Source organism: Lygodium microphyllum, chromosome 13, assembly GCF_053477565.2.
Source record: "Lygodium microphyllum isolate KBCC chromosome 13, Lygodium_microphyllum_v1.1.10, whole genome shotgun sequence".
Classification (NCBI taxonomy): domain Eukaryota; kingdom Viridiplantae; phylum Streptophyta; class Polypodiopsida; order Schizaeales; family Lygodiaceae; genus Lygodium; species Lygodium microphyllum.
In genome coordinates, this window is record NC_141147.1 from 14467594 (window position 1) to 14491762 (window position 24169).

At 44.6% G+C, this 24169-nt stretch overlaps 2 protein-coding genes across 6 annotated transcripts in view; both read left to right on the top strand.

The window, feature by feature from the left end:
- The window catches only part of LOC148026362 (DExH-box ATP-dependent RNA helicase DExH3-like), a 133488-nt gene that overhangs the window by 89957 nt on the left and 19362 nt on the right, over window positions 1-24169 (top strand). For all 5 annotated transcript variants that reach the window (XR_015692826.1, XR_015692827.1, XM_087690797.1 and 2 more), the window contains one exon: window positions 16457-16605. Coding sequence is in view for 3 of the 5 variants with exons in the window: in XM_087690797.1 (XP_087546923.1) it covers window positions 16457-16605 (149 nt within the window). In the remaining 2 variants the exon portion in view is untranslated. The remainder of the gene's footprint in view (window positions 1-16456; window positions 16606-24169) is intronic.
- On the top strand, window positions 6580-7513 carry LOC148026363 (uncharacterized). The gene is made up of 2 exons (XM_087690639.1): window positions 6580-6949; window positions 7030-7513. The coding sequence occupies exons 1-2, from the start codon at window positions 6585-6587 to the stop codon at window positions 7511-7513; spliced, it is 849 nt and encodes a 282-aa protein (XP_087546765.1). The 5' UTR covers window positions 6580-6584.

The window sequence follows — 24169 nt, forward strand, 5'->3', positions numbered from 1 at the left end:
CCGGCCAACTAGGGAAGATTCATAGCTTGGTTTGATATGCTAACTAGACTACTTTCTTGTGCTATAAAAGGAAGACTTCTCCAAAGCCATAATCTATCTTTTGCCCAATCAAAGTTTTTCTAGCTAGTCTTAAGCTCTTCACCTATGATGTGTCCAGATCGCCATCTAAGTTTTACAATGGAAGCACATGGGTGGACAAAGCCATGTTTGTATCAGCTTGTTTGGAGTAAAAGAAGTTTTTGTTCTTATCATATTTGTTGTATAGTCTCTATTCATTGATCAGATTCAATTTGTTGCTTGTGTAATTTTTACAAAGATTGGCTACAACGTTACTCCAGACATGCTTTTAGCTTGTATTTTACAGTTTGAACCTACGATTTTTGCGGCAAAGAAGAGAAGAATGGTTATCTCTAAACTTGGGCTACTCAAATGAGAGATAAAGAGATCCTAAATAGCTAAATTAGCTTTCAAAATGAGTCATCGGTTGCTCATTTATTGAAATTCAAATTTGATTAAGGGTTAATTGATGCTTTGGTGATTAATCATAAGTAAGCTACTCATTGGATGAAACTTAAGCACCATGCATGCTTTATAACTTAAGTGAGTTATTAGTTTATAAAATGTTTAAATGATCATTAAACCTTAGAAACATTGCACAATTTTTAAGTTCCTTTTGCCTTTCTTGTGTACTGTGTAGCCCTTACACACATGTTCAATGTCAAATCTTTCATTGCAGATGCAATGGGCATGGTGGTGAGAGCTAGGGATACCAAATTTAGAGTTGATTTTAATCAAATTATTAAGTTCATTTCTCATTTTGTTGACATCGCTAAGGGATCCTCTTACATTTAGGGGTCTCCAGTATGGATATCATATGAAAGCTCTTCCCATTAACATTGCAAAAACAAGAGTCTTAGTATGAGATACTATGTAGAGATATGGGCACTTTAAACTTTCAGTCTACACATATACATTGCACAAATTTTCATGATAATGCCATCTTGCTCATTGTAAGTCTCTATTCTTGCGTATCTTGCCCACACTCCATGTTATTAATTTTTCTTATGTGCAAGTCTAGCTTTGATATGCTCGAGTTTCAATCATAGGTGCCCAATTGGGTCATGTAGGTGGAAATGTGCACTATCTTTGCTCTAACCCATTGGGTGGGTCCATCATACCCATTGTGTGAGTCCATTATAACTTGTGACCACTCATTAATGGCCAGCTCTAATTTACTTTTCTAGATATGTATCAATCACATAGACAGCAAAGTTAATAAGTAATTGACTACACATTAATTTTAAAAGGATACAAGTTCTTTTCTTTAAGTTAATAAGTAATTGACTGTACAAATTAATTTTAAAAGGATACAAGTTCTTTTCTGTTGTGTTATGATAGCCCTTTGGCTTTTATTCAATTGTTCTCAAGTGAAAAGTTTTTTATATGGTCGAAGCATGTTAGGGCAATCGTTCATCTCCCCACTTCATATGTGTTGTAGGAAATTCTTTGAATTTTAGTAAGAATTTTTGTGTCACATGACCATTTCTTGTGGTTCAATCATTGTGAAACAAACTATGTTTAAGTTCAAAGAGCTGTTTTTGTTTCTTCAACTTCAAGTAGATCTTTAGAGGTTCCTTTGGTTTAGTGCCATGTAAGTCTCAAGTAAAGTTACACAGAAAACATTATATATTCTTCAATGAGTAGGAAGCTGAAGGATATAATACACTTAATGTTGGAAACATTTTGTATTTTCCAATGAGCAGGCTCAAGGCTGTAAGAAACTCCAGCCCTCCCAATATGGCGTCCTGTCGGCTGGTAACAAAGTTAAGTGTTTGAATATGTATGACTGAAGCTCCTTCTCTCTGTATTCTCCTTGTTTGACTTATGTTTAGTAATAGGTTTGCAGCCCTCCCAAGATTGTGTCTAGCTGGCTAGTAATTATGAGAGATTTCTTCTCTTTGTAGACTTTGGAAAACGAAAGGGAAAGCGAACACCGAGAGGAGACTGAGTGAAAGTAAGAAAGAAGGAACCAATTAATTGCAATGGCTGAAAGGGTACAAGGCTGTAGCAATCAGCCCCAATACGCAGCATTGAGGGTTGGTGTGGGTGCCAAATGGTAGCAGGGGATGAAAGAGAATGACGAGGGATGGCTGAATGATCACAATGATGCGATGGATTAATGAGAAGGCCACCTATAAATAGGAAAATTGGGGCCACAAGTGGTATTCAAGTTGCCATGACCATAAATTGGGTGACCAAGACAGTCTACAGTGCCTAGAAAGAATTGCACTAATGTACCCTCCATCTAAAGTGCCTAAAGCACATAAAATGAAAGACAAAGACGTTGTTAGAGCTCCTAATGTCCTTGTGTGAGTTAGATTGAGGCTCATAGGTTAGGAGATGACGGGACAAGACACGCGTTTGCTAATAGAAGAAAGAGATTCCTGACTTCTATTTGCCGATTACTTTGAGGATGAAAAGTTGAAGAGAACTTTAAAGTGGTTCCCAATTTCTCAAATAAAGCACACCAAAAGCTACTTGTGAATTTGGAATCTCTATGTGAGATGACTTCAGAAGGTATACCATGTTATTTTAAGATCTCTTGAATATTAAGTCTTGCACTTGTAAGGATTTCATGTTCTGAACATGGAATAGTGAATGGTTGCTTAGTGAATCTGTCAATTGTGCTGCAAATCATGTCATAAACTTGAGGTGTTCATGGAGTATTTCACATGAAATTCATTTTGACAAATTTCCATGGAGCATTAGATATTAGGAGAGATTATAGGAATCTTGAAGTCTTCTACTTGTTATACTTGGAGTTTGATAGGTAGATAACGTCAACATCAATGAAGTTGTGTGTATCTTTATGCAGTCCTAATCAATGAAAGAAGTGCTACATTGCACTTAAAGGGGCTGCCCTTGTTGTGTGTCCAGTGTAAGTAGGCTCATGACTTTATTTGAGCATCTTGTAGCTCCTCCTTGTACAATACAGCCACTCCTTCAAACCCTTTGGCCCCCCCTCATGATTAGACTATAGGGTAACATGCCATGTCCCGTTTATAGCCTCAGACATGCAATCTCCCATTAACTTGATTTTTAAAAGAACTATAAACCATTAAATGATGGAACACATGTTTATAGTGAAAATAGCCAAGTCATTACAAAATAAGATGAATACATGAGGGTGGACCTTGGCCCTTACCATCCATGCGCCATGTGCCGTGCACAACATGTGATACAAAGAAGAAGAAGAAAAAGAAGAAGAGACATAGGTAGAGGCAAAGGAACTTGAAGAATAAGCAAAATCAAAGGAACAAAAAGCAGCATCAGGAAATGGTAGTACAAGTAGAGTTTAGTAAACACATAGATGATGGATCATAGTGGATATAATGATAGTAGATACCAAAAAGAGATGAGGCATCACTATCATCATCATTATCATTGAAATCATTTGCGTGCTCATAAAGAGAGTCTCAAATGGTGATGATGATGATTCTGATCATCATCATCATAACCATTTGAGTAGGCGACATTGAGTAGGGGTGGTTCAAGTGGCTTGCAGATATATGTGAGGCAGGGCTCTAGTCGCTCCTATTCCTTGCCTCATGGTGATATCCCCCTCTCGGCCCCCTCCGTACCTATACAACCGATGCATAGGGAGCCATCATTTGATGATTATGGTAACCTATGAGACACTCTCATACTCATCCTCACTGATGAGGTTACCATAATCATCAAATGATGGCTCCCTAGGTGTTGATTGTGTAGGCGGGGGGGGGAGGGGGGGGGGGAGGGGGGATGTCAGAAGACTGTGATAACTATTACCTTTTTGTTGATTTCTTTATTACATATTTTATTTAGTTTTTCTTTTTGGAAGGATCCCTCTTGAAATCTAAACGCCTGAGTTGCATGGCCAGTATGTGAAACGGACAGGAATGTCTAGTGAGTCAAGATTGGACAGTTAAGGTCCAGTATAAGTCTGGAAGAGACTGATGGCACTGTAGATTGACAAGCCTGGAAAAGACTTGTGAAAGTGTATATGGACAAGTGTGTTGAAGAACTAGCCTGGAAGAGACTAGTTCAAAGTGAAGATGGACAAATCTTCAAGAGATTAGTCCATGTGGGGTCATCAGTGGAAATTCACTTTCAGTTGAGCTACATTACAGATTTGGATGTAGCCATAGTCTGCAAAGATGGTCAGAAGACTAGTGGGGATGCAATGGAAGCAACTCCTAAAATTTAGGAAGTTACTATTTTTGGACCCTAGAATTTGTTCGTGTCATTATCTTCGTTTTTGCACGAGGATTAATCCTCTGGTCTGTGCTGAGGTCAAATTTTGAACCGAGGATGGAGAATTTTAGACCGAAAGGTTTAAACAGGAAAATTGTTACATGTATGCCATGTGTCACAATTTGGGCATAAATTCCCAAAAGAGAGAGAGAGGGCAGCACAAAAACGAGTTTCAATGCATGGGGGGCTCATTTTTGTGAAAGGGAGATGGATTGCTGCAGATGGAGAGCTCTTGAGAGCTGGTCTACCTTGTCTATGATGCACAAGAGGCTGAGCTTGCTTCCTACTCTCTCTTTCTCTCCTTGACAGTATGGTTATGCTGCAGAATCAAGGGCCTTTCTTCTGACTCAGGTACAGCTGTGTGGAATATGCTGTTTTTGCATGAGGCAAGAGCCTCCTTTCTCCAGGAACAGGAGCAGTTGTTTGCTGTCCCAGCAGGGACAGGTGAGGGTGGTAACCTCACCAAGTAAGTGTCTGAAACAGCACTGAATCAGTACTGTTTTTGGACTGTTCAGAGGTTATTTCAGAGCCCAATTGATGTCAGAATCAAGGGGCACTTGACACAGATGATGCAGAACAATGTTGGGAGCAGTATGAACTGAAATTGGGTTTCAGAACAGGTCTGAACCAGTAATTACAGTGGGCTGAATAGTGCAGGGAACAATATGAACTTAAAACAGGTTTCACAACAGGTCTGAACCAGTAATTACAGCAGGCTGAAATGGTCACTCCAACCAGAAGTTTCAGACTTGGGCGGAGTTTCCCCTCCTGGTCTGCTTGTTTTGGGTCAGTAATTGTATTGTTATGCTGCCAAATTTCACCCAGAATAGGTGAAAGACAGCCCCTTGTACTTTCTCCTTTTTAAAAATAAAGAAATACCACAAAGGGCGCCTAACTTAGGGGCCAACAGGGTGTATGTGTTGCAACAGGAGCATTCTAGCTTCCTGTATGTCTTCTTGATTCTGTGTCTTTAAGTTCAGGTAAAGTGAACGACTGTAAATTGGGTGAAAGCATTTATATATCTTGGTTGTATACTACCGCCCTTCCCAGTGAACAGGCTGGTTACATGGTTCCATTGCCGGGATCGAATAACTTTTTCCCTAAAGAGCGAGCCAGGGTTTGTTTGGGTGTAGACACAGAATTCTGCATCATGGCTGATAGAAAGGAAGACACCAGAGAGGAAGCGTCTGCATCACAGGAGATCCCTGTTGTTCATGAGGTGGGAGAGTCTTCTAGACCTCCACAGTTTGTTACTCCTCCTGTTAGGGTTGAGCCACAAGTTCCTATGGCTTCTTCTATGGATAAAGACATTTTCAAGACTCAGTTAGTTGCTGCTGTGAGTATGTTTACTCAAGTGATGCAGAATCCAAGGTTTTTGGCATTTTTGCAGCCCTCCCTTCCTTTACAGCAAGTTGGGCAATCTGCAAAGATTTTGGATCAAGTAGAGGTCCAGGATAAGGGTAAGCATGCTGCAGATTCAGTGGAAACACCAAGGCAGCTTGGAGAGTCAATGGAGACTCCAAGATTGGTTCCGACTGTCCAGGAACAGGTGGCGGAAACACTAGTTACACAGGCTTTGCCAGTTCAACCTGCTACTTCACAGCAGCCAAATGTTGTCCTAAATGGACAGGGAAACAGTTTTCAGGCTTTACCACAGGTTTTCCCACCGGCCTCTGTACATTCTAGGTACTTTGGAGGTGGATCTGTATTTCAGAGTATGGCTGGTTATGCGCCTGGATATCAGATTTATGTACCAGGAACAGTGTTTGCAGGTACACAGGGTTTTATGCCAAACCCTATGTATGGCAATATAGGCATGCAGCCTCGATTTCAGGGTGTTCAGGGCAGTTTTGGCATGCCACAGGGCACTTTTGGTATGGCTGGTTATCAAAATCAGCAAGCAAGTATTGTGTCTACAAGCCCTGTAGTCAATGGTCCAACAACTCCTATGCCACCTGTTAGTGTTCCTATGTTACATGCATATCCTACGGATCCCTTGATGGCTCTTGAGAAGCCAAAGCCATACAAGGAAGAGGGTGCAGCCGTACAATTTGATATCTTTTGAGGATTTGAAGATAGGATCTAAGGCACTCTCTTTCTTACAGCAGTTTGATGCCGCATTTGCAGGGGGGAACTTTACATAAGCTTCTAAGGTCTGGACAGCTGCCACTTTTCTTAAGGACAATGCTAGTCAGTGGTGGAGTACAGTGTTGATGCAAGGATAGGCTCCTGTCACTTGGACTTACTTCAAGCAAGTATTTGTGTCTGCTTGGTTGACCAATGAATTTGAGATGGATGTTATGTCAGCTTGGCACAATTTGGATGCATCTAAATGCAAGGATCTGGAAGACTATAACAAGAAGTTTTGGGAGGCTTTGCTTCCAGTCACTTCTTACAGGGTTGTGCCATTGACCGAGCAGATAGAGAAATATTGCTGTGGGCTGCCCAAGGAACTTCGGAATTATTGTACAAAGACAAAGGTCACCACTTTGACTCAATTAATTGAGAATGCTACCACAGGAAATGCATTATTGTTGGGACAGTCAAGTGGTTTTGGGGGCAGCATTAAACAGGACAAATCTGAAAAATTTTCAGCAAAGAAGCCATTCAGTAAACAGGTTTCTCAGATTTCTCAAAGCACAGGTAAATCTTGGCAGTTCAAGAAGAAGATAGCCAAGTTCTTTGGACAGCAGCCAAAGGACCAGAAGAAACCTTTTGTGCGCAAGTCTCTTGAAGAGAGAAAGGTTTAATGGCTGAGAGGAAATGCTTTATCTGTGAGCAAACTGGTCATATTGCATCTAACTGTCCGGACAAGAATAAGAGATCAGCTGATGATGATAAAGAGGACAGAAAAGGAAAGAAGCCCAAACCTTCAGCAGGTTTAGTGTCAGATATGCTGGGAGACAAGCCACACTCGGATGCTAATGAGCTCTACAGAGCTTGGGGTAAAGTTAGGGATCAACATGTACTCATTTTCTTTGATCCTGGAGCTAAGGCAAACTTTATCTCACCAGAGTTGGCTTCTACTTTGGGCATCAGAGCAGATGAGATGGGCTACACAACAGAGGCAGGGTTGGCATGTCGTGGTCACTCAGAGTCTGTGACACCCATTATTGGAAAGCTGCGTCTTCATATACAGTCTTATGTTGATGCAGAAGAATTTTATATCATGCCACTTAAAGGCTGTGATGTCTTGTTGGGAATGCCATGGATGTTCTGAAAGCATGGTGTGTTGGATGCCTTTAACAAGACACTGACTTTGGAACATAGGGGAAAGACTCATGTGCTTGATGTGAAGCTTAAAGGAGAGTGTGTACCTGTTGTATCGGCTTCTGCCATTACATCTATAATAAAGAATCATCTTTCTACGTACATGATTTTTGCACGTGATGTCAAGGATAATGATGAGTCAAATTTTTCTATGCTAGATAGAGACAGGTCTGCTTTCTTGTCTCAGTTCAGTGATTGTTTTTCTGACTCATTACCATCATAGTTGCCACCAGAGAGGTCTGAGGATCATGCAATAGATTTGGTGCCAGGCAGTAGCCCACCAAATAGACCTCCGTATAGGGTTAGTGCAGCCCAACAGAAAGAGATATTGAGCTAGGTGAATGAGCTGTTGGAAAAAGGGTTGATTCAGCCAAGTTCATCTCCCTTTTGCTCACCAGTGCTCTTAGTGCAGAAGAAGGATGGCTCTTGGCACATGTGCATAGATTATCGTGCATTGAACAAGAGTACCATCAAGAACAGGTTCCCCATTCCAAGAATTGACGACATCCTCGACTGTTTGGAAGGAGCGTCAATTTTCAGTAGGATAGATTTAAAGAGTGGATACCATAAGATCAGGATTAAGCAAGAGGATGTGCATAAGATTACATTTAGGACCACGTTGGTCTCTATGAGTTCTTGGTAATGCCATTTGGACTTACTAATGCTCCTGCTACGTTTAATCGAATGATGGACAAGATTTTTCGTCCATATAGTCAGTTTGTTGGTACATTCTTTGATGACATGATTGTCTTTTCAAAGAATGAACAGGAGCATAGAGAACACTTGAAAGCAGTCTTTGATGAGCTTTGCAATAATAGGTTGCTTATCAATGGCAAGAAGAGTGAGTTCTTCTTGGAAGAAATCCAGTTCCTGGGGCACACTGTGGAGGTCTGGAAGACTCTCCCACGAAGTGGGAGAGTCTTCTAGACCTCCACAGTTTGTTACTCCTCCTGTTATGGTTGAGCCACAAGTTCTTACGGCTTCTTCTATGGATGAAGACACTTTCAAGACTCAGTTAGTTGCTGCTGTGAGTATGTTTACTCAAGTGATGCAGAATCCAAGGCTTTTGGCATTTTTGCAGCCTTCCCTTTCTTTACAGCAAGTTGGGCAATCCGCAAAGATTTTGGATCCAGTTTAGGTCCAGGATAAGGGTAAGCATGCTGCAGATTCAGTGGAAACACCAAGGCAGCTTGCGGAGTCAATGGAGACTCCAAAGATTGGTTCCGACTGTCTAGGAGCAGGTGGTGGAAACGCTAGTTACACAAGCATTGCCAGTTCAGCTCGCCACTTTACAGCAGCCAAATGTTGGTTTAAATGGACAAGGAAACAGTTTTCAGGCTTTACCACAGGTTTTCCCACCGACCTCTGTACATCCTGGGTACTTTGGAGGTGGATTTGTATTTCAAAGTATGGCTGGTTATGCACCTGGAAATCAGATTTATGTACTAGGAACAGTGTTTGAGGGTGCACAGGGTTTTATGCCAAACCCCATGTATGGCAATATAGGCATGCAGCCTGGATTTCAGGGAGTTCAGGGCAGTTTTGGCATGCCACAGGGCACTTTTGGTATGGCTGGTTATCAAAATCAGCAAGCAAGTATTGTGTCTACAAGCCCTGTAGTCAGTGGTTTGGCTACTCCTATGCCACCTGTTAGTGTTCCTATGTTACAGGCATATCCTACGGATCCTTTGATGGCTCATGAGAAGCCAAAGCCATACAAGGAAGGTGGTGCAGCATACAGTTTGACATCTTTCGAGGATTTGAAGATAGGACTAAGGCTCTTTCTTTCTTACAGCAGTTTGATGCCGCATTTGCAGGAGGGAACTTTACAGAGCCTTCTAAGGTCCGAAAAGCTGCCACTTTTCTTCAAGACAATGCTAGTCAGTGGTGGAGTACACTGTTGATGCAAGGACAGGCTCCTGCCACTTGGACTTACTTTAAGCAAGTATTTGTTTCTGCTTGGTTGACCAATGAATTTGAGATCGATGTTATGTCAGCTTGGCACAATTTGGATGCATCTAAATGCAAGGATCTGGAAGACTATAACAAGAAGTTTTGGGAGGCTTTGCTTCCAGTCACTTCTTACAGGGTTGTGCCATTGATCGAGCAGATAGAGAAATATTGTTGTGGGCTGCCCAAGGAACTTCGGAATTATTGTACAAAGACAAAGGTCACCACTTTGACTCAGTTAATTGAGAATGCTACCACAGGAAATGCATTATTGTTGGGATAGTCAAGTGGTTTTGGGGGCAGCATTAAACAGGACAAACTTGAGAAATTTTCAGCAAAGAAGCCATTTGGTAAACAGGTTTGCCAGATTTCTCAAAGTACAGGTAAATCTTGGCAGTTCAAGAAGAAGCCAGCCAAGTTCTTTGGACAACAGCCAAAGGACCAGAAGAAACCTTTTGTGCGCAAGTCTCTTGAAGAGAGAAGGGCTTTAATGGCTGAGAGGAAGTGCTTTATCTGTGAGCAGACTGGTCATATTGCGTCTAACTGTCCGGACAAGAATAAGAGATCAGCTGATGATGATAAAGAGGACAACAAAGGAAAGAAGCCCAAACCTTCAGCATGTTTAGTGCCAGATATGCTGGGAGACAAGCCACACTCGGATGCTAATGAGCTTTGCAGAGCTTGGGGTAAAGTTAGGGATCAACATGTACTTATTTTCTTTGATCCTGGAGCTAAGACAAACTTTATCGCACCAGAGTTGGCTTCTACTTTGGGCATCAGAGCAGATGAGATGGGCTACACAGCAGAGGGAGGTTTGGCATGTCCTGGCCACTCAGAGTCTGTGACACCCATTCTTGGAAAGCTACGTCTTCATATACAGTCTTATGTTGATGCAGAAGAATTTTATATCATGCCACTTGAAGGCTGTGATGTCTTGTTGGGAATGCCATGGATGTTCAGAAAGGATGGTGTGATGGATGCCTTTAACAAGACATTGACTTTGGAACATAGGGGAAAGACTCATATGCTTGATGTGAAGCTTAAAGAAGAGTGTGTACCTGTTGTATCGGCTTCTGCCATTACATCTGTAATAAAGAATCATCTTTCTGCGTACTTGATTTTTGCACGTGAGGTCAAGGAAAATGATGAGTCAAATTTATCTATGTTAGATAGAGACAGGTTTGCTTTCTTGTCTCAGTTCAGTGATTGTTTTTCTGACTCATTACCATCACAGTTGCCACCAGAGAGGTCTGAGGATCATGCATTAGATTTGGTGCCAGGCAATAGCCCACCAAATAGACCTCCGTATAGGGTTAGTGCAGCCCAACAGAAAGAGATATTGAGCCAGGTGAATGAGCTGTTGGAAAAAGAGCTGATTCAGCCAAGTTCGTCTCCTTTTTGCTCACCAGTGCTCTTAGTGCAGAAGAAGGATGGCTCTTGGCGCATGTGCATAGATTATCGTTCGTTGAACAAGAGTACCATCAAGAACAGGTTCCCCATTCCAAGGATTGACGACATCCTAGAAAGTTTGGAAGGAGCGTCAATTTTCAGCAGGATAGATTTGAAGAGGATACCATCAGATCAGAATTAAGCAAGAGGATGTGCATAAGACTGCATTTAGGACCACGTTTGGTCTCTATGAGTTCTTGGTAATGCCATTTGGACTTACTAATGCTCCTGCTACGTTTAATTGAATGATGGATAGGATTTTTCGTCCATACAGGCAGTTTGTTGGTACATTCTTTGATGACATGATTGTCTTTTCAAAGAATGAACAAGAGCATAGAGAACACTTGAAAGCAGTCTTTGATGAGCTTTGCAATAATAGGTTGCTTATCAATGGCAAGAAGAGTGAGTTCTTCTTGGAAGAAATCCAGTTCCTGGGGCACATAGTGTCAAAGGATGGTGTCCGAATGGATCCTGCTAAGGTTGAAGCAATTAGAACATGGCCAGATTTGAAGACTGTCCATGATGTTAGAAGCTTCTTGGGTTTGTGTTATTACTACAGGAGGTTTATTCGCAATTTTGTAGAGATTGCTTCACCTTTACATGCTTTACAGAAGAAAGGAGTCTCTTTCCAATGGACATAGAAAGAGATTTCAGCTTTTAATATTCTTAAAGAAAAGATGACTTCTAGTCCAGTGATCATCCTGCTAGATCTTAGGAAGTCATTTGTTGTCCAATGTGATTACTATGGCAATAGCATTGGTGCAGTGTTAATGCAAGATGGCTGGGTAGTGGCATATGAAAGCAAAATCTTGCGAGGGCCAAAAAAGACTATGCAGGTCTATGAGAAAGAATTGTTGGCTGTGATTCATGCGCTTTCTTGCTGGAAACACTACCTACTTGGGGCAGATTTTGTTGTGCAGACAGATCATCAGACATTGCGTTATTTCTTAACTCAAACTAAGCTGTCAGAAAAGCATGTGTTGGGCAAACTTTTTGTCAATGTTCCATTTTCAGATTGTGCATGTGGAAGGCAAAAAGAATGTTGTGGTTGATGCTTTGTCAAGGAAGCCACAAATTTCAGCTGTGTCAATTCCTTATCATCATGAGCTTGATGATATGAAGGAACAATATGCTGATGATGAAGATTTTGCAAGGATCTTTGATCAGCTTGTCAATGGACAACATCATGAGCATTATCTTCTCAAGGATGGTTTCATGTTGATGCATGGTAAACTATGTGTGACTATGCCATTGAGACGGAAAGTTATGACAGAGAGTCATTCTCCACCGTATGCAGGGCATCGTGGTATTGATGCAACAGTCAAAGCAGTAGAGACATCATTTTATTGACCTACGTTGAGAAGAGACGTGGATGCTTTTGTGCGGCAGTGTTTGATTTGCCAGAAGGTCAAGTTTGACAAGCAAAAAGCACCAGGGCTTTTACAGCCATTGCCTATTCGGGATAAACCATGGGAAAGCATAGCTATGGATTTTATCTTTAATCTTCCAAGGACATAGACAGGAAATGATGGGATATGGACTATTATTTGCAGGTTTAGCAAACAGGCTCATTTCATTCCTGTCAGGAAGAAGATAAAACCAGATGAGATGGCACTTTTGTTTATGTGCAATGTCTTCAAGTATCATGGTATGCCACAGTCTATTGTCAGTGACCGTGATCCACGGATGAGAAGTCTATTCTAGAGAGGCATATTTGAGAACATGGGCACAACGCTTAAGTTCTCATCGTCATTTCATCCACAGACTGATGGACAGTCAGAAGAGGCAAATTCTACTGTCTTGGATCTGCTTAAGTGCTATGTGTCAGAGCACAAGTCAAAGTGGGAGCAGTATTTGCCTTTGGTCGAGTATGCATACAATAATAATGTGCATTCATCAAGAGGCAAAGCCCCTTTTGAAATTGTTGAAGGTGGTAAAAAGGTTCCTCCCATTTTGCATACAAAGGATAAGATCTTTCAGGCAGATCGGTATGTGCAGAGTATGGGTGAAATGTATCAGAAAGTTAAGCATGCCCTTGAAAGGACTCCGGCAAAGCAAAAGAAAGCTGCTGATCATCACTGTCGTGAATTGATATTTTCACTTGGTGATTGGGTACTGTTGCGGTTTGAAAAGGAACACTTAAAGAAGCGGAAAGGCAAGGAAAGTCTTTTCACTAAGCTTAGTATGCGATACTATGGGTCTTTTCAAGTAACAGAGAAGATTAGTGATGTTAGTTATAGGCTGAAATTGCCTGACAGTTGGAAGATTCATAATGCTTTCCATGTAAGTCCTCTTAGACCTTATGTGGGTGATGTGCCAGAAGATATGCCAGTTGAGGAACAGACCGAAGTTGAGGAACTTGATGAAATTCTTGTTCCAGAACAGGTATTGGCACACAAGGAAGGAAAAGTGAAAGGCAAAGTTGCTAGAAGGTATTTGGTTAAGTTCAAGAACTATCCACCTTGAAGCATTTCGCTTGCAACCTACCTTGACCCCTTGTATCTCTAAGCTGAAATAGATTGTCAAAGTGACAATTGCTTAAGAAAGAAATTATGTACAGAAACAGATTTTGTACAGGTTAACACTTATTGTGTCCATATGGTTTTCTGAGTGCTAAAGAAGTTAGTATTGCTTGCAGGAATACAGTTTTTAATTCTATTGAATTGAATACATGTTGTAACAATGGTTACTCGATTGGGCATGTATTGTGTGAATTGACTCAGTGGGGATATCATTTTGATGTACCGGCCACTAGATCTCTAGTCAGGGTGATGTGGAGTCATCAAATGAGAGTCTGTCACTATGGGGATATCATTGTGGTGTACCAGCCACTATATCTCGAAACAGTGATGTGGAGTCACATGATGATAGTCTGCCATGTTTCACAGTTAGAATATACATGTATTAACAGTGTGTTCAGTTCACAATGTTGACTGATAGCATGTATGTGTTGTACATGTGCTGCCAAGTGTAAGTTCACTGGGTTAGCTGGAAGCATGTATGACGTTCATGCAAATGAGGACGTTCGCGATTTCGAGAGGGAGGTATGTCACAAGACTGTGACAACTATTACCTTTTTGTTGATTTCTTTATTATATATTTTATTTGGTTTTTCTTTTTGGAAGGATCCCTCTTGAAATCTAAACGCCTGAGTTGCATGGCCAATATGTGAAACGGACAGGAATGTCTAGTGAGTCAAGATTGGATAGTTAAGGTCCAGTATAAGTCTGGAAGAGACTGATGGGACTGTAGATTGACAAGCCTGGAAGAGACTTGTGAAAGTGTATATGGACAAGTGTGTTGAAGAACTAGCCTGGAAGAGACTAGTTCAAAGTGAAGATGGACAAATCTTCAAGAGATTAGTCCATGTGGGGTCATCAGTGGAAATTCACTTTCAGTTGAGCTACATTACAGATTTGGATGTAGCCATAGTCTGCAAAGATGGTCAGAAGACTAGTGGGGATGCAATGGAAGCAACTCCTAAAATTTAGGAAGTTACTATTTTTGGACCCTAGAATTTGTTCGTGTCATTATCTTCGTTTTTGCACGAGGATTAATCCTCTGGTCTGTGCTGAGGTCAAATTTTGAACCGAGGATGGAGAATTTTAGACCGAAAGGTTTAAACAGGAAAATTGTTACATGTATGCCATGTGTCACAATTTGGGCATAAATTCCCAAAAGAGAGAGAGAGGGCAGCACAAAAACGAGTTTCAATGCATGGGGGGCTCATTTTTGTGAAAGGGAGATGGATTGCTGTAGATGGAGAGCTCTTGAGAGCTGGTCTACCTTGTCTATGATGCACAAGAGGCTGAGCTTGCTTCCTACTCTCTCTTTCTTTCCCTGACAGTATGGTTATGCTGCAGAATCAAGGGCCTTTCTTCTGACTCAAGTACAGCTGTGTGGAATATGCTGATTTTGCATGATGCAAGAACCTCCTTTCTCCAGGAACAGGAGCAGTTGTTTGCTGTCCCAGCAGGGGCAGGTGAGGGTGGTAACCTCACCAAGTAAGTGTCTGAAACAGCACTGAATCAGTACTGTTTTTGGACTGTTCAGAGGTTATTTCAGAGCCCAATTGATGTCAGAATCAAGGGGCACTTGACACAGATGATGCAGAACAGTGCTGGGAGCAGTATGAACTGAAATTGGGTTTCAGAACAGGTCTGAACCAGTAATTACAGTGGGCTGAATAGTGCAGGGAACAGTATGAACTGAAAACAGGTTTCACAACAGGTCTGAACCGATAATTACAGCAGGCTGAAATGGTCACTCCAACCAGAAGTTTCAGACTTGGGCAGAGTTTCCCCTCCTGGTCTGCTTGTTTTGGGTCAGTAATTGTACTGTTATGCTGCCAAATTTCACCCAGAACAGGTGAAAGACAGCCCCTTGTACTTTCTCCTTTTTAAAAATAAAGAAATACCGCAAGGGGCGCCTAACTTAGGGGCCAACAAGGTGTATGTGTTGCAACAGGAGCATTCTAGCTTCCTGTATGTCTTCTTGATTCTGTGTCTTTAAGTTCAGGTAAAGTGGACGACTGTAAATTGGGTGAAAGCATTTATATATTTTGGTTGTACACTACCGCCCTTCCCAATGAACAGGCCGGTTACAGGGAGGGGGATATATCATTATGAGGCATGGGATAGGAGCTACTAGAGCCCCGCCTCACATATGCTTGCAAGCTACTTGAACTACCCTGCTCGATGTCGGAGGGTGCTGAATGGCCATGTCCTCACTTGTACTTTTCTAGATATCTCTTAATTACAAAGTTAACAATCATAGTAAGTACTTGGCTATTTTCTAGATATCTCTTAATTACAAAGTTAACAATCATAGTAAGTACTTGGCTATTTTCTAGATATCTCTTAATTACAAAGTTAACAATCATAGTAAGTACTTGGCTATTTTCTAGATATCTCTTAATTACAAAGTTAACTAACATAATAAGCAATTGGCTATGCAAATCAATTAATAAGAACACAAGTTATTTTTCTGTCATGTTGTGAGTTTGCCCAACCTGTTTTTAACTGGCCTGCATTCTTAAAGATGAGATGATGGGGTGATTGCTCACAGAACCTTCCTGTAGAAGGACTGTCTTCACAGAATGATGTCTAGTTCCAAGGATCTTAAATAGCAGGAGCCATTCTTTCCCCTCAGCACTTTATGAAACTAGTTGAGGCAGCACTCTTTCTCAGATCTCTAGTTTTGGTCTTTAGATGGGAGGGAATATACTAGCAAGTCTTTGTTCTATTAAAGCAATTAGTATTCTCTTGGCAACCCCATATTCTATACCATAAGGGTCAGTTCACACTAAGCTTGTTTACCTTTTGTATAGGTAATTTGTCAGTTTGTATGGTCTGATGTTTATCTAGCTCTAAATATGTGTTCTCTCTTATAGTGTTATGTCACATTTTTACGATCAACATGTTTTGTCCTTGCCCATCTACTTTGGTTGTTTAGACTTTGGTTACTGAAACAGCAACATTTTCTTCTTTTTCAGGAATCCACCTTTCTAACCTACCTGTTGAGCCAAGGATTGGCAAAATGTTAATCATGGGGGCAATATTTTCTTGTCTTGATCCGGTGCTGACAATTGCAGCAGGGCTTACAATTAGAGATCCCTTTGTATTGCCTACAGAGAAGAGAAATGTAAGGTTGGCTGTACATTTGAAATATTGTGGATCCTGAGTACTTGTTGATTATGAGGGATTAGTGCAGATATTTTCTGTTTTCTAGTTCATGTTAGCTTTACCCTCTTAGGTGATAGATAACCATGCATATCCACAATATGGAATGCTTTACCATAAATACCATTTGATCTCAAGAGTTGTGTAATAATATATATACACATGCCAATCTATATCTATTAGAAATGCTTCTCACAGTCCAAATATAGTTGGTTCTCGTTTAACATTATACAGTGCCTGTTTTCTTGGTTTCAATATTTGCATCATGCATTTAAGGTCACTTCTGTTGCTGGTTCTTATTTATCTCCCAACCTATGTAAGGTTGATCTTGGGTTACCATAGATGTAGTTGGTTCTCATTCAGCATCATACAATCCCTGTTTTTATCATTTTCAGTATCCACATAATGCATTAGGATACCTCTGTTACACCATGGTCTATTAGTGTTAGATGATTGTACAAGTGTGTTTATATGTGCAAGAATGAGTAGGCGTCTGTTAAGAGAGATGTTGACTTATTGTGGATGTATTGATAGACTGTTAAAGATGGGCCAATTTTGTATGAGTGTGAGACTTGAGTTTGCATCTATGTGTGTGGATGAAAGACAAAGGGAAGACACATTGAAACTTCTTTTTTTGAAAACTTTTTTGATTTTTAAAAAACCTTATTAGGTGTTCCTCATAAGGGGATGGGGCAGGGGACAGGCAGGGTGGGAGGATGGCTGTGGGTCAAGATGAAGAATTTGACATCCCAATAAAGGCATCAATAAAGAAAAACTGGAGGTAGGACAGGGCCCTGAGGTGGCCACCCTCAAGGGAGACAAGTGGGTTGAGAAGCTGATTCCCAAGTGACATGGAAAGGCCTTTGGTTCCTTTGCAGATTTAATAAAGAATCATATGCTCTTCTGTGTATTCTCATAACTACCAACTGGTTCTCTGTCGATAACCTAGGCGACTGCAGCCCAAGATGCTACTACCACCAAAATATGTAAGGAATTATGGCAAACTGCCTTTGTCTAAGTTGTGTATAACCGTAAAAGAAGCACAGATCATACTCTATCATAATCCTCTTCCCTGATTTCATGTTGTACTAATAAGGGAATGCATGGATATTGCTCTAGGAATGGCTATCTCTTATTCCACTCTCATCACTAATCCAGACTTTAAAGACGCGCCACCCCCGACAGCTCCCCCCGCCCCGACAGCTCGCACCCACCCCATCTGGCTTCTGCCATCGTGCTCTTCCGCCCCGCCTGTCGTCTTGGGACACCCGCCACCCCCCTCCCCCGCAACACTGCTATTTTCCCCGCGTTCGTTGCCCCCCCCACCCTCCAGTCGCTCCCTCCATTCACAACAACTTTCCCCCTCAAGCAACACCGCAACGTTACTGGTAGCTTTTCAAAAGGGAAGCACAATGGAAACCTCTGGTCAGACGCCGATGAACTCAGCGAGTTCCCCCCAGTCAAACACCTTGCGCGTCGTCCTCTCTAAGGAGCAGCTCTTAGCCGTTCGGGCTAAAGAGATGGAGCTAAAGGAAACAACGATTTATGGTCAGGTAGTAGGACATCCCCCAGCCAAGGCCGAGCTTTGAGATTGGCTTCACTCCACGCTGTGTATCGGCACATCGCAAATCATGGAGGCAGTTCTAATGGGCCAAGGGATCTTCATGATTCGGCTCAGCTCGGCAAACGCAACTCGTGAGTTACTTGCCAACTCACCCTATGCGTCCACGAAGGGGGTCATATACATGGTCCCTTGGTACAGTGGCTTCACTGTGGAGGCATTTGCACTCCACAACAAGTTTCTTCCGCACCTGGTCACCCTTCTCTTTCTTGGCCTAGCGATAGAGTATTGCCAGTTGGTAGAAGACTTTGGACGGCTCTTTGGCACGGTCCTTCCCGTGTCTTTCACGGACGCAGTGATAGCCGTAGGAGTCTCAAAGATACGGATGGTAGTTAAAGAGATTAAGAATATCCCACAATTCCTAGAGATTGAGGCAGGTGGACACTCCTTTAGGCAATAGGTCATTGTGACTAGGCAGCTAGGGCAGTGCTTGCCCTGCCATGACTTTCGGCAACAAGCAGCAGAGTGCACGCGCTTCGGTGCTAGGGTGGCTCCGCCAACAGGCCCACAGGTGGATGCAGACAGCTTCACACGAGTACAGAGACGACAGAGAGGGAGATGGCAAGGGGGAGCAACACAGGGAGCAGGTGGGCGAGCGACGCCCCCTCGGCAAAGCACTCCACAGCTCCCCCTGCCCATCCCACCCGGCAGGACTGCAGCCCCCTACATCCACCACCCGCGCCACAGATTGCCTCACCTGAGTTCCCACACCCACCCCCCTCCACATGCCATGCCAACCCTCCTCCCCCCCCCCCCCCAAAACTAACCTTGGCCTACAGCCCCCCTTTTCCACGGCCACCAGTCCCCGCCCACACGTGCCATGCATCCATGTCCATCCTACCATCCCTCGATCCTCTTCCCCCCCACCACCTCCCGTACCGAGCACCCCCCCTGATCTGCACCCGGTGCAAGTGGTCCCCCCCAGACCCACCCCTCATCCTCCCACAGGAGGTGATGAACCACACACGCCTACTTCCTCCTCGCACTAGTAGTTTTTCCCCTCCCATATAGCCACTAGCTCATCCACCCCTACCGTCCATCACACCTTCCCGAGGCACATTTGTTGCTACACGAGTTCTTCCGCAGTGGCCCATGGTCCTTCCTGAGAGTTGCGGAGCACGAAGAGTTCCCACTACCTCTAGAGGTGGGGATCTTCATGGTTCATAAGTCAAGGAGGGGCAACATCCATCTACTAGCACCACCGGATGGACCAAACTATGCCTTTTCTGCTTAGTCCTCTCACTCAGAGGAGTGGACGACTACACAGATAGAGGAGGAGTTGAAGAGTCAGGTGGCGGATCACATCTCCTAATGGATGGGAGATGAAGGATTAGCATTGTTTGCGCAGCAGTGGCCTGGGTGCATGATGGACATTAACTGGTGGGCTGGTGCCGAGGTCCCACACTTGAGCGTTATCTTTCGAGCCCCTCCACAGTGGAGAGCTTCGAGAGACGTCATCGAGTGGCTCCTAGCACAGGCAGCCCGTTTCTACCAATGTACCGAGTCATGACTCTCAGTATGACTGATAGATGCATTGATAGTACCACTTGGTGCATCTATCACCACCATGGGGGACTAGAGTTTGCCGTCCATACCGGCGGCAAAGCGTACTTGCATGCCTCACAATTTCTCCTCCTCATCAGTAGCCTCCACACCGAAGAGATGCTTATTCGGTTTGTCACAAGTTTCCCTATGAGTTTACACCTAGCATCCAGGAATGTGAATAGTCTCCACTATAGTGGGGCACGTGGTTCCAGGAAGTTGATTATTCGGCAAGAGCTGCAGCTTGCCTTGGCCGGACGGATCGACATCTTGCTTCTACAGGAGCACAAGCTCACCCCCACCCAGGCCCAGCGGGTAGGGAAGGTGCTTCTGGACAGCTCGCATACTTACTGGGAGCACGCCATAGGTGCCCACGGCAGGAGTGGAGGCGTATGCACCTCTATTGGCCCGAGTTTCACTGCCTGTGTACGAGACCATGGGACGATAGTGGCAGGGAGGGTTCTGTGGGTCAGATTGGATATTGGGGACTCATGCCTTGGAGTTCTAAATGCCTATGCCCCTATGGAGGTTAGGGCACGTAGCAGGTTCTGGGTGGAGATCGCGGATGGATTCCCAGAGGTGAACTCCTGGATTGTTGGAGGAGACTTTAACAACCTGGAGGTTTTGGAGGACCAGCAGGGTAGAGGCAGAAACTACTAGGGCATGGTTGGGGAGGAGCAGGTGGCATGGGAGGTTTTTTTGCTGGCAGTCGGAGCACGCGATGCTTGGAGAGACCTTGCCTTCCACAGGAGGAAGAGATCGTTGGACTTCTCTTGGGGATACGGGCGGCTAGGTGGAGTCCTGCTGGAGCGGTTGGATAGGTTTTATGTGGGAGAGTGGGGAGGCTCTCGTGGAGGCTAGATTGAGCAGTTGGCAGGCAACATGTTGTCCGATCATCGCCTAGTTCTCATGACACTTGACCCCCCAGCATCCACCCTAGACACACGATCCTGTCAGATCCCTGACTCGATCTATGGGAGGGAAGAGGTGACAAGACAGATAGAGTAGATTTGGACCAGAGAGTGGGGCAGAACCGGATAGCAGAGAAGGTTGCAGAGGTCCTAGCAAAGTCGAACAGAATCTGCCAAGAGGCAGCCATACAGGCCAGGCAGTAGAGCTGGGAGGAGGAGAGAGCACTCCAGCAGGACTTCGCAGCCACGCAAAGATTATTACAGGAGGCACCAAGGAATCCCACCCTCCACGCACACGATGTGCGCGCGAGAGCAGCCATTGCTAGCCTAGAGGACAAGCGCTTGGAGTTCTCTTTTTGAACCTCAGCAGCCTTCTGGGCGTGGAAGGGGGATGCGATGTGCAGGAAGGTCTTCGAAGTGCACCAATCTCGCACCGTAGGAGAGCAGATACGCAGCCTTCGTGATCAATATGGGAGGACTTGTTCTAGCCTAGACGAAGTGATGGAGATTGCGAGCGACTATTACACGCGCCTTTTCCTGTAAGAGACAGCTTTAGCTAGAGAATAGAGATGTAGACAACAGTTATGTGATCACACCCTGTCCCTCGTTACAGAGGAGATGGGTCGCTCCCGCCTAGCCCCCTTCAGAGAGAAGGAACTAGAGGAGGCCTTCCATACACAGGATGGGCAGAAATGCCCGGGGGAGGATGACCTCTCCAAGGCCTTATTCACTACCTATTGGGAAGTGGTGAAGGACCCCCTACCGATGGCCTTCCAGGAGATTTTCACTTTAGGATAGATACCAGGGAGTCTCTCGATAGACCTTATCAGTCTTCTCCCCAAAGGGGGAGACTAGTTGGAGCATTCCGAGTGGAGACCAATCACCTTATTATCAATGGCCTATAAGGCACTAGCAAAGATGATTGGTAGGCTACTATGCCCCATGCTTCTAGATATCATCCATGACACAGAGATAGGCTTTGTCCAGGATAGGAGCATCCTTGACAATGTGTTTACCTTCTTTGAGGCGACAGAGTGGGCTCAGCACAATGGGGAGAGATTGGCCATACTACTCTTGGATTTCGAGAAAGCTTATGACAGGGTGGAGTGGGACTTCCTAGAGGGCACCATGGTGAGGTTGGGATTCCCCCAGGTGTGGATTTGTGGGGTCTTCACCCTTTACAGATCAACCACTAGCAGGGTTCTCATAGGCGGAAGGTGAGGGAAGGAGTTTCAGCTGGAGAGATCGGTTCGATAGGGCTGCCCCCTGGCCCCATACCTGTTTCTACTCTTTGCAGAGGTGATGTCTCATTTCCTCATGTCACATGTAAGTGGATTACGCGGCCTCCAACTTCCAATGAGAGAGGAGACTGAGTTGTTAGACTCAGAGTATGCAGATGATATGGCCCTCTACATAGAGGACGATGACTTGATGCTGGAGAGAGTGAGGCTAGCTCTTGACGTGTTCTATTCTGCAGCGGGAACGAAAATCAACTGGCGAAAGTCGGTTGATTTCCTCACAAACTCAGACTCTAGCACGGAGTGGGGCGTCCACTTGGGATTTAGATGGGTGAGCAGAGGGTAGACAGTCCGGTACTTAGGATTCCAGGTGGGACTTGACATCACTCCTGCCCAGCAATTTCTTCCTATCCTTGATTCTATTCGGAGGAAATTGACCTATTGGAGCACGGTTCATCTCTCACTGGTCGGACAAGCTCGGTGGTTAACCAGGTTCTCCTAGCAAGGGCGTGGTATATCACCTCATGTTGGTGCTTCTCCTCATCTTGTGTAGTGCAGCTTCGCCGCCTAGTGTGGAATTTCCTTTGATCAGGGTCTGATAATTCCAGGGATTCCAAGGCCAAGGTGGCATGGGCGACCATCATACAACATAGGTCAGAGGGAGGGCTTGGGATCCTAGACCCAGAGTATCAGAGTATGGACCTCTTGGGTAAGCTAGTTGTCCGTGGTCTCACATCAGGCGAGCAGATGTGGAAGGTCTTATTATAGGAGGGCCTTCAGGACTGTAGACCGAGGCTTGGCGGTGAGTGGAGGCCGTCCCTGAGATGGATCTTCATGTCAACCTAGATCACCCCCCCAAAGATCACCTTTCCTTCGCAGCTTACTTCGCGTGTGGCAAGGCCTTTGTAAGGCCCTTATCTAGAGCCCCCCAGCTTGCCAAGAGGAGATAGACTGTCAACTGGTGATCTGGAACCCCCAGGTGAAAGATCGGAAAGGGGCACAGATAGGTGAGCACCCCCCACATCCAGTGGGTTGGGTGACAGGCCGGCCCGGCTCGTACCATTAAGACATGGCGGGAGGTGTACGGGATGGTAGATGAGGTGTTGCAGCGAGTATCAGGCTGCTAGAGAGGAGTGGAGTTGAGGAGAAGGGAGATAGACGCAACAATATCTCCGGAGTGGCTTGCTCCCTCGATACAAGAGCCAATAGAGCCCGGGGAGGTATGGGCAGCTAGGTTTTCACTAGCAGGCATCCCCCTTAGGTGGTAGGTAGAGTGAGTGGCGCCCCGCAGGGAACTTTCTTCGCCATTCAGGAGGGGGGACGTCTGGCCCTTGACAGAGGATAGCAAGATGAGGGGATTGCCGCCCTCTCATGGAAGAGGATTCAGGTGGTGGGCCTTCAGGGGAAGACATGGCAACTGGATCCCTATGTTCTCTGGAAGGAGCTCAAGGAGTGGCGCCTTTGGATTTGGCAGGGTAGACCACTTGATGAGCTAGAGTGGGATCCAGGAGAGTGGCTATAGCCGGCCTGTGCGGTTGCTAAGAAGCCACCTAGGTTCCTAGAGTACACTTCCAAGATTGGTAGACATGTGCTGATGCAGGAGAATATGGACTGGGCGCCGTCACGTAGCAGGCATTGGGCAGAGCACAGCATCACGGAGCCCTTCCGATGGACCTTCTGGTGCCACCTATGGGATAGCTGGAGGCCGAGGAGGGTGTCGTATTTCTTATGGTTGGTGGCACATGGAGGCTTGGCGGTGGGAAGTTGGCTTGCACAGATGCAGGAGGGAGGTTGTAAGCGTTGCACACAGCAACCTCTGGAAACCTCAAAGCACTGCCTTTGGTCATGTGAGGAGGCGCAGCTCATGTGGAGAGGAGCATGCTGCATCCTTCGCCGTATAGCACCCAACCTTGGATGTATCTCATGGGGAGCGTTCAATTGGTAGGCAATTAGATAGGGCCGTCACCTTATGTATGAGGCCGGAATGCAGGACACGATATTCATTATCGAGGTAGGGTCGTGCGCAGTGGTCCATTTGGAGGCTCTACCCATCCGCCAGGTAGTACTGGAGCCCACAGCAGACCACTTGGAGGTATGGGAAATCGTAGGGAGTCTTACGGGATGGCATATCTGGAAGGCGCGGTGTCAGGAGGCTTTCTGTGGAGAGAGACTTTTAGCACATGTGACCTTAGCAGAGCTTTGGACCTCCATCAT

Bases quoted from the DNA above. Each gene is read 5' to 3' on its own strand.
- LOC148026363 (XM_087690639.1), top strand. From the start codon at position 6,585: ATGGATGTTATGTCAGCTTGGCACAATTTGGATGCATCTAAATGCAAG. The intron at 6,950-7,029 runs GTTCAAGAAGAA...AGTCTCTTGAAG, and splicing joins AGCACAGGTAAATCTTGGCA to AGAGAAAGGTTTAATGGCTG.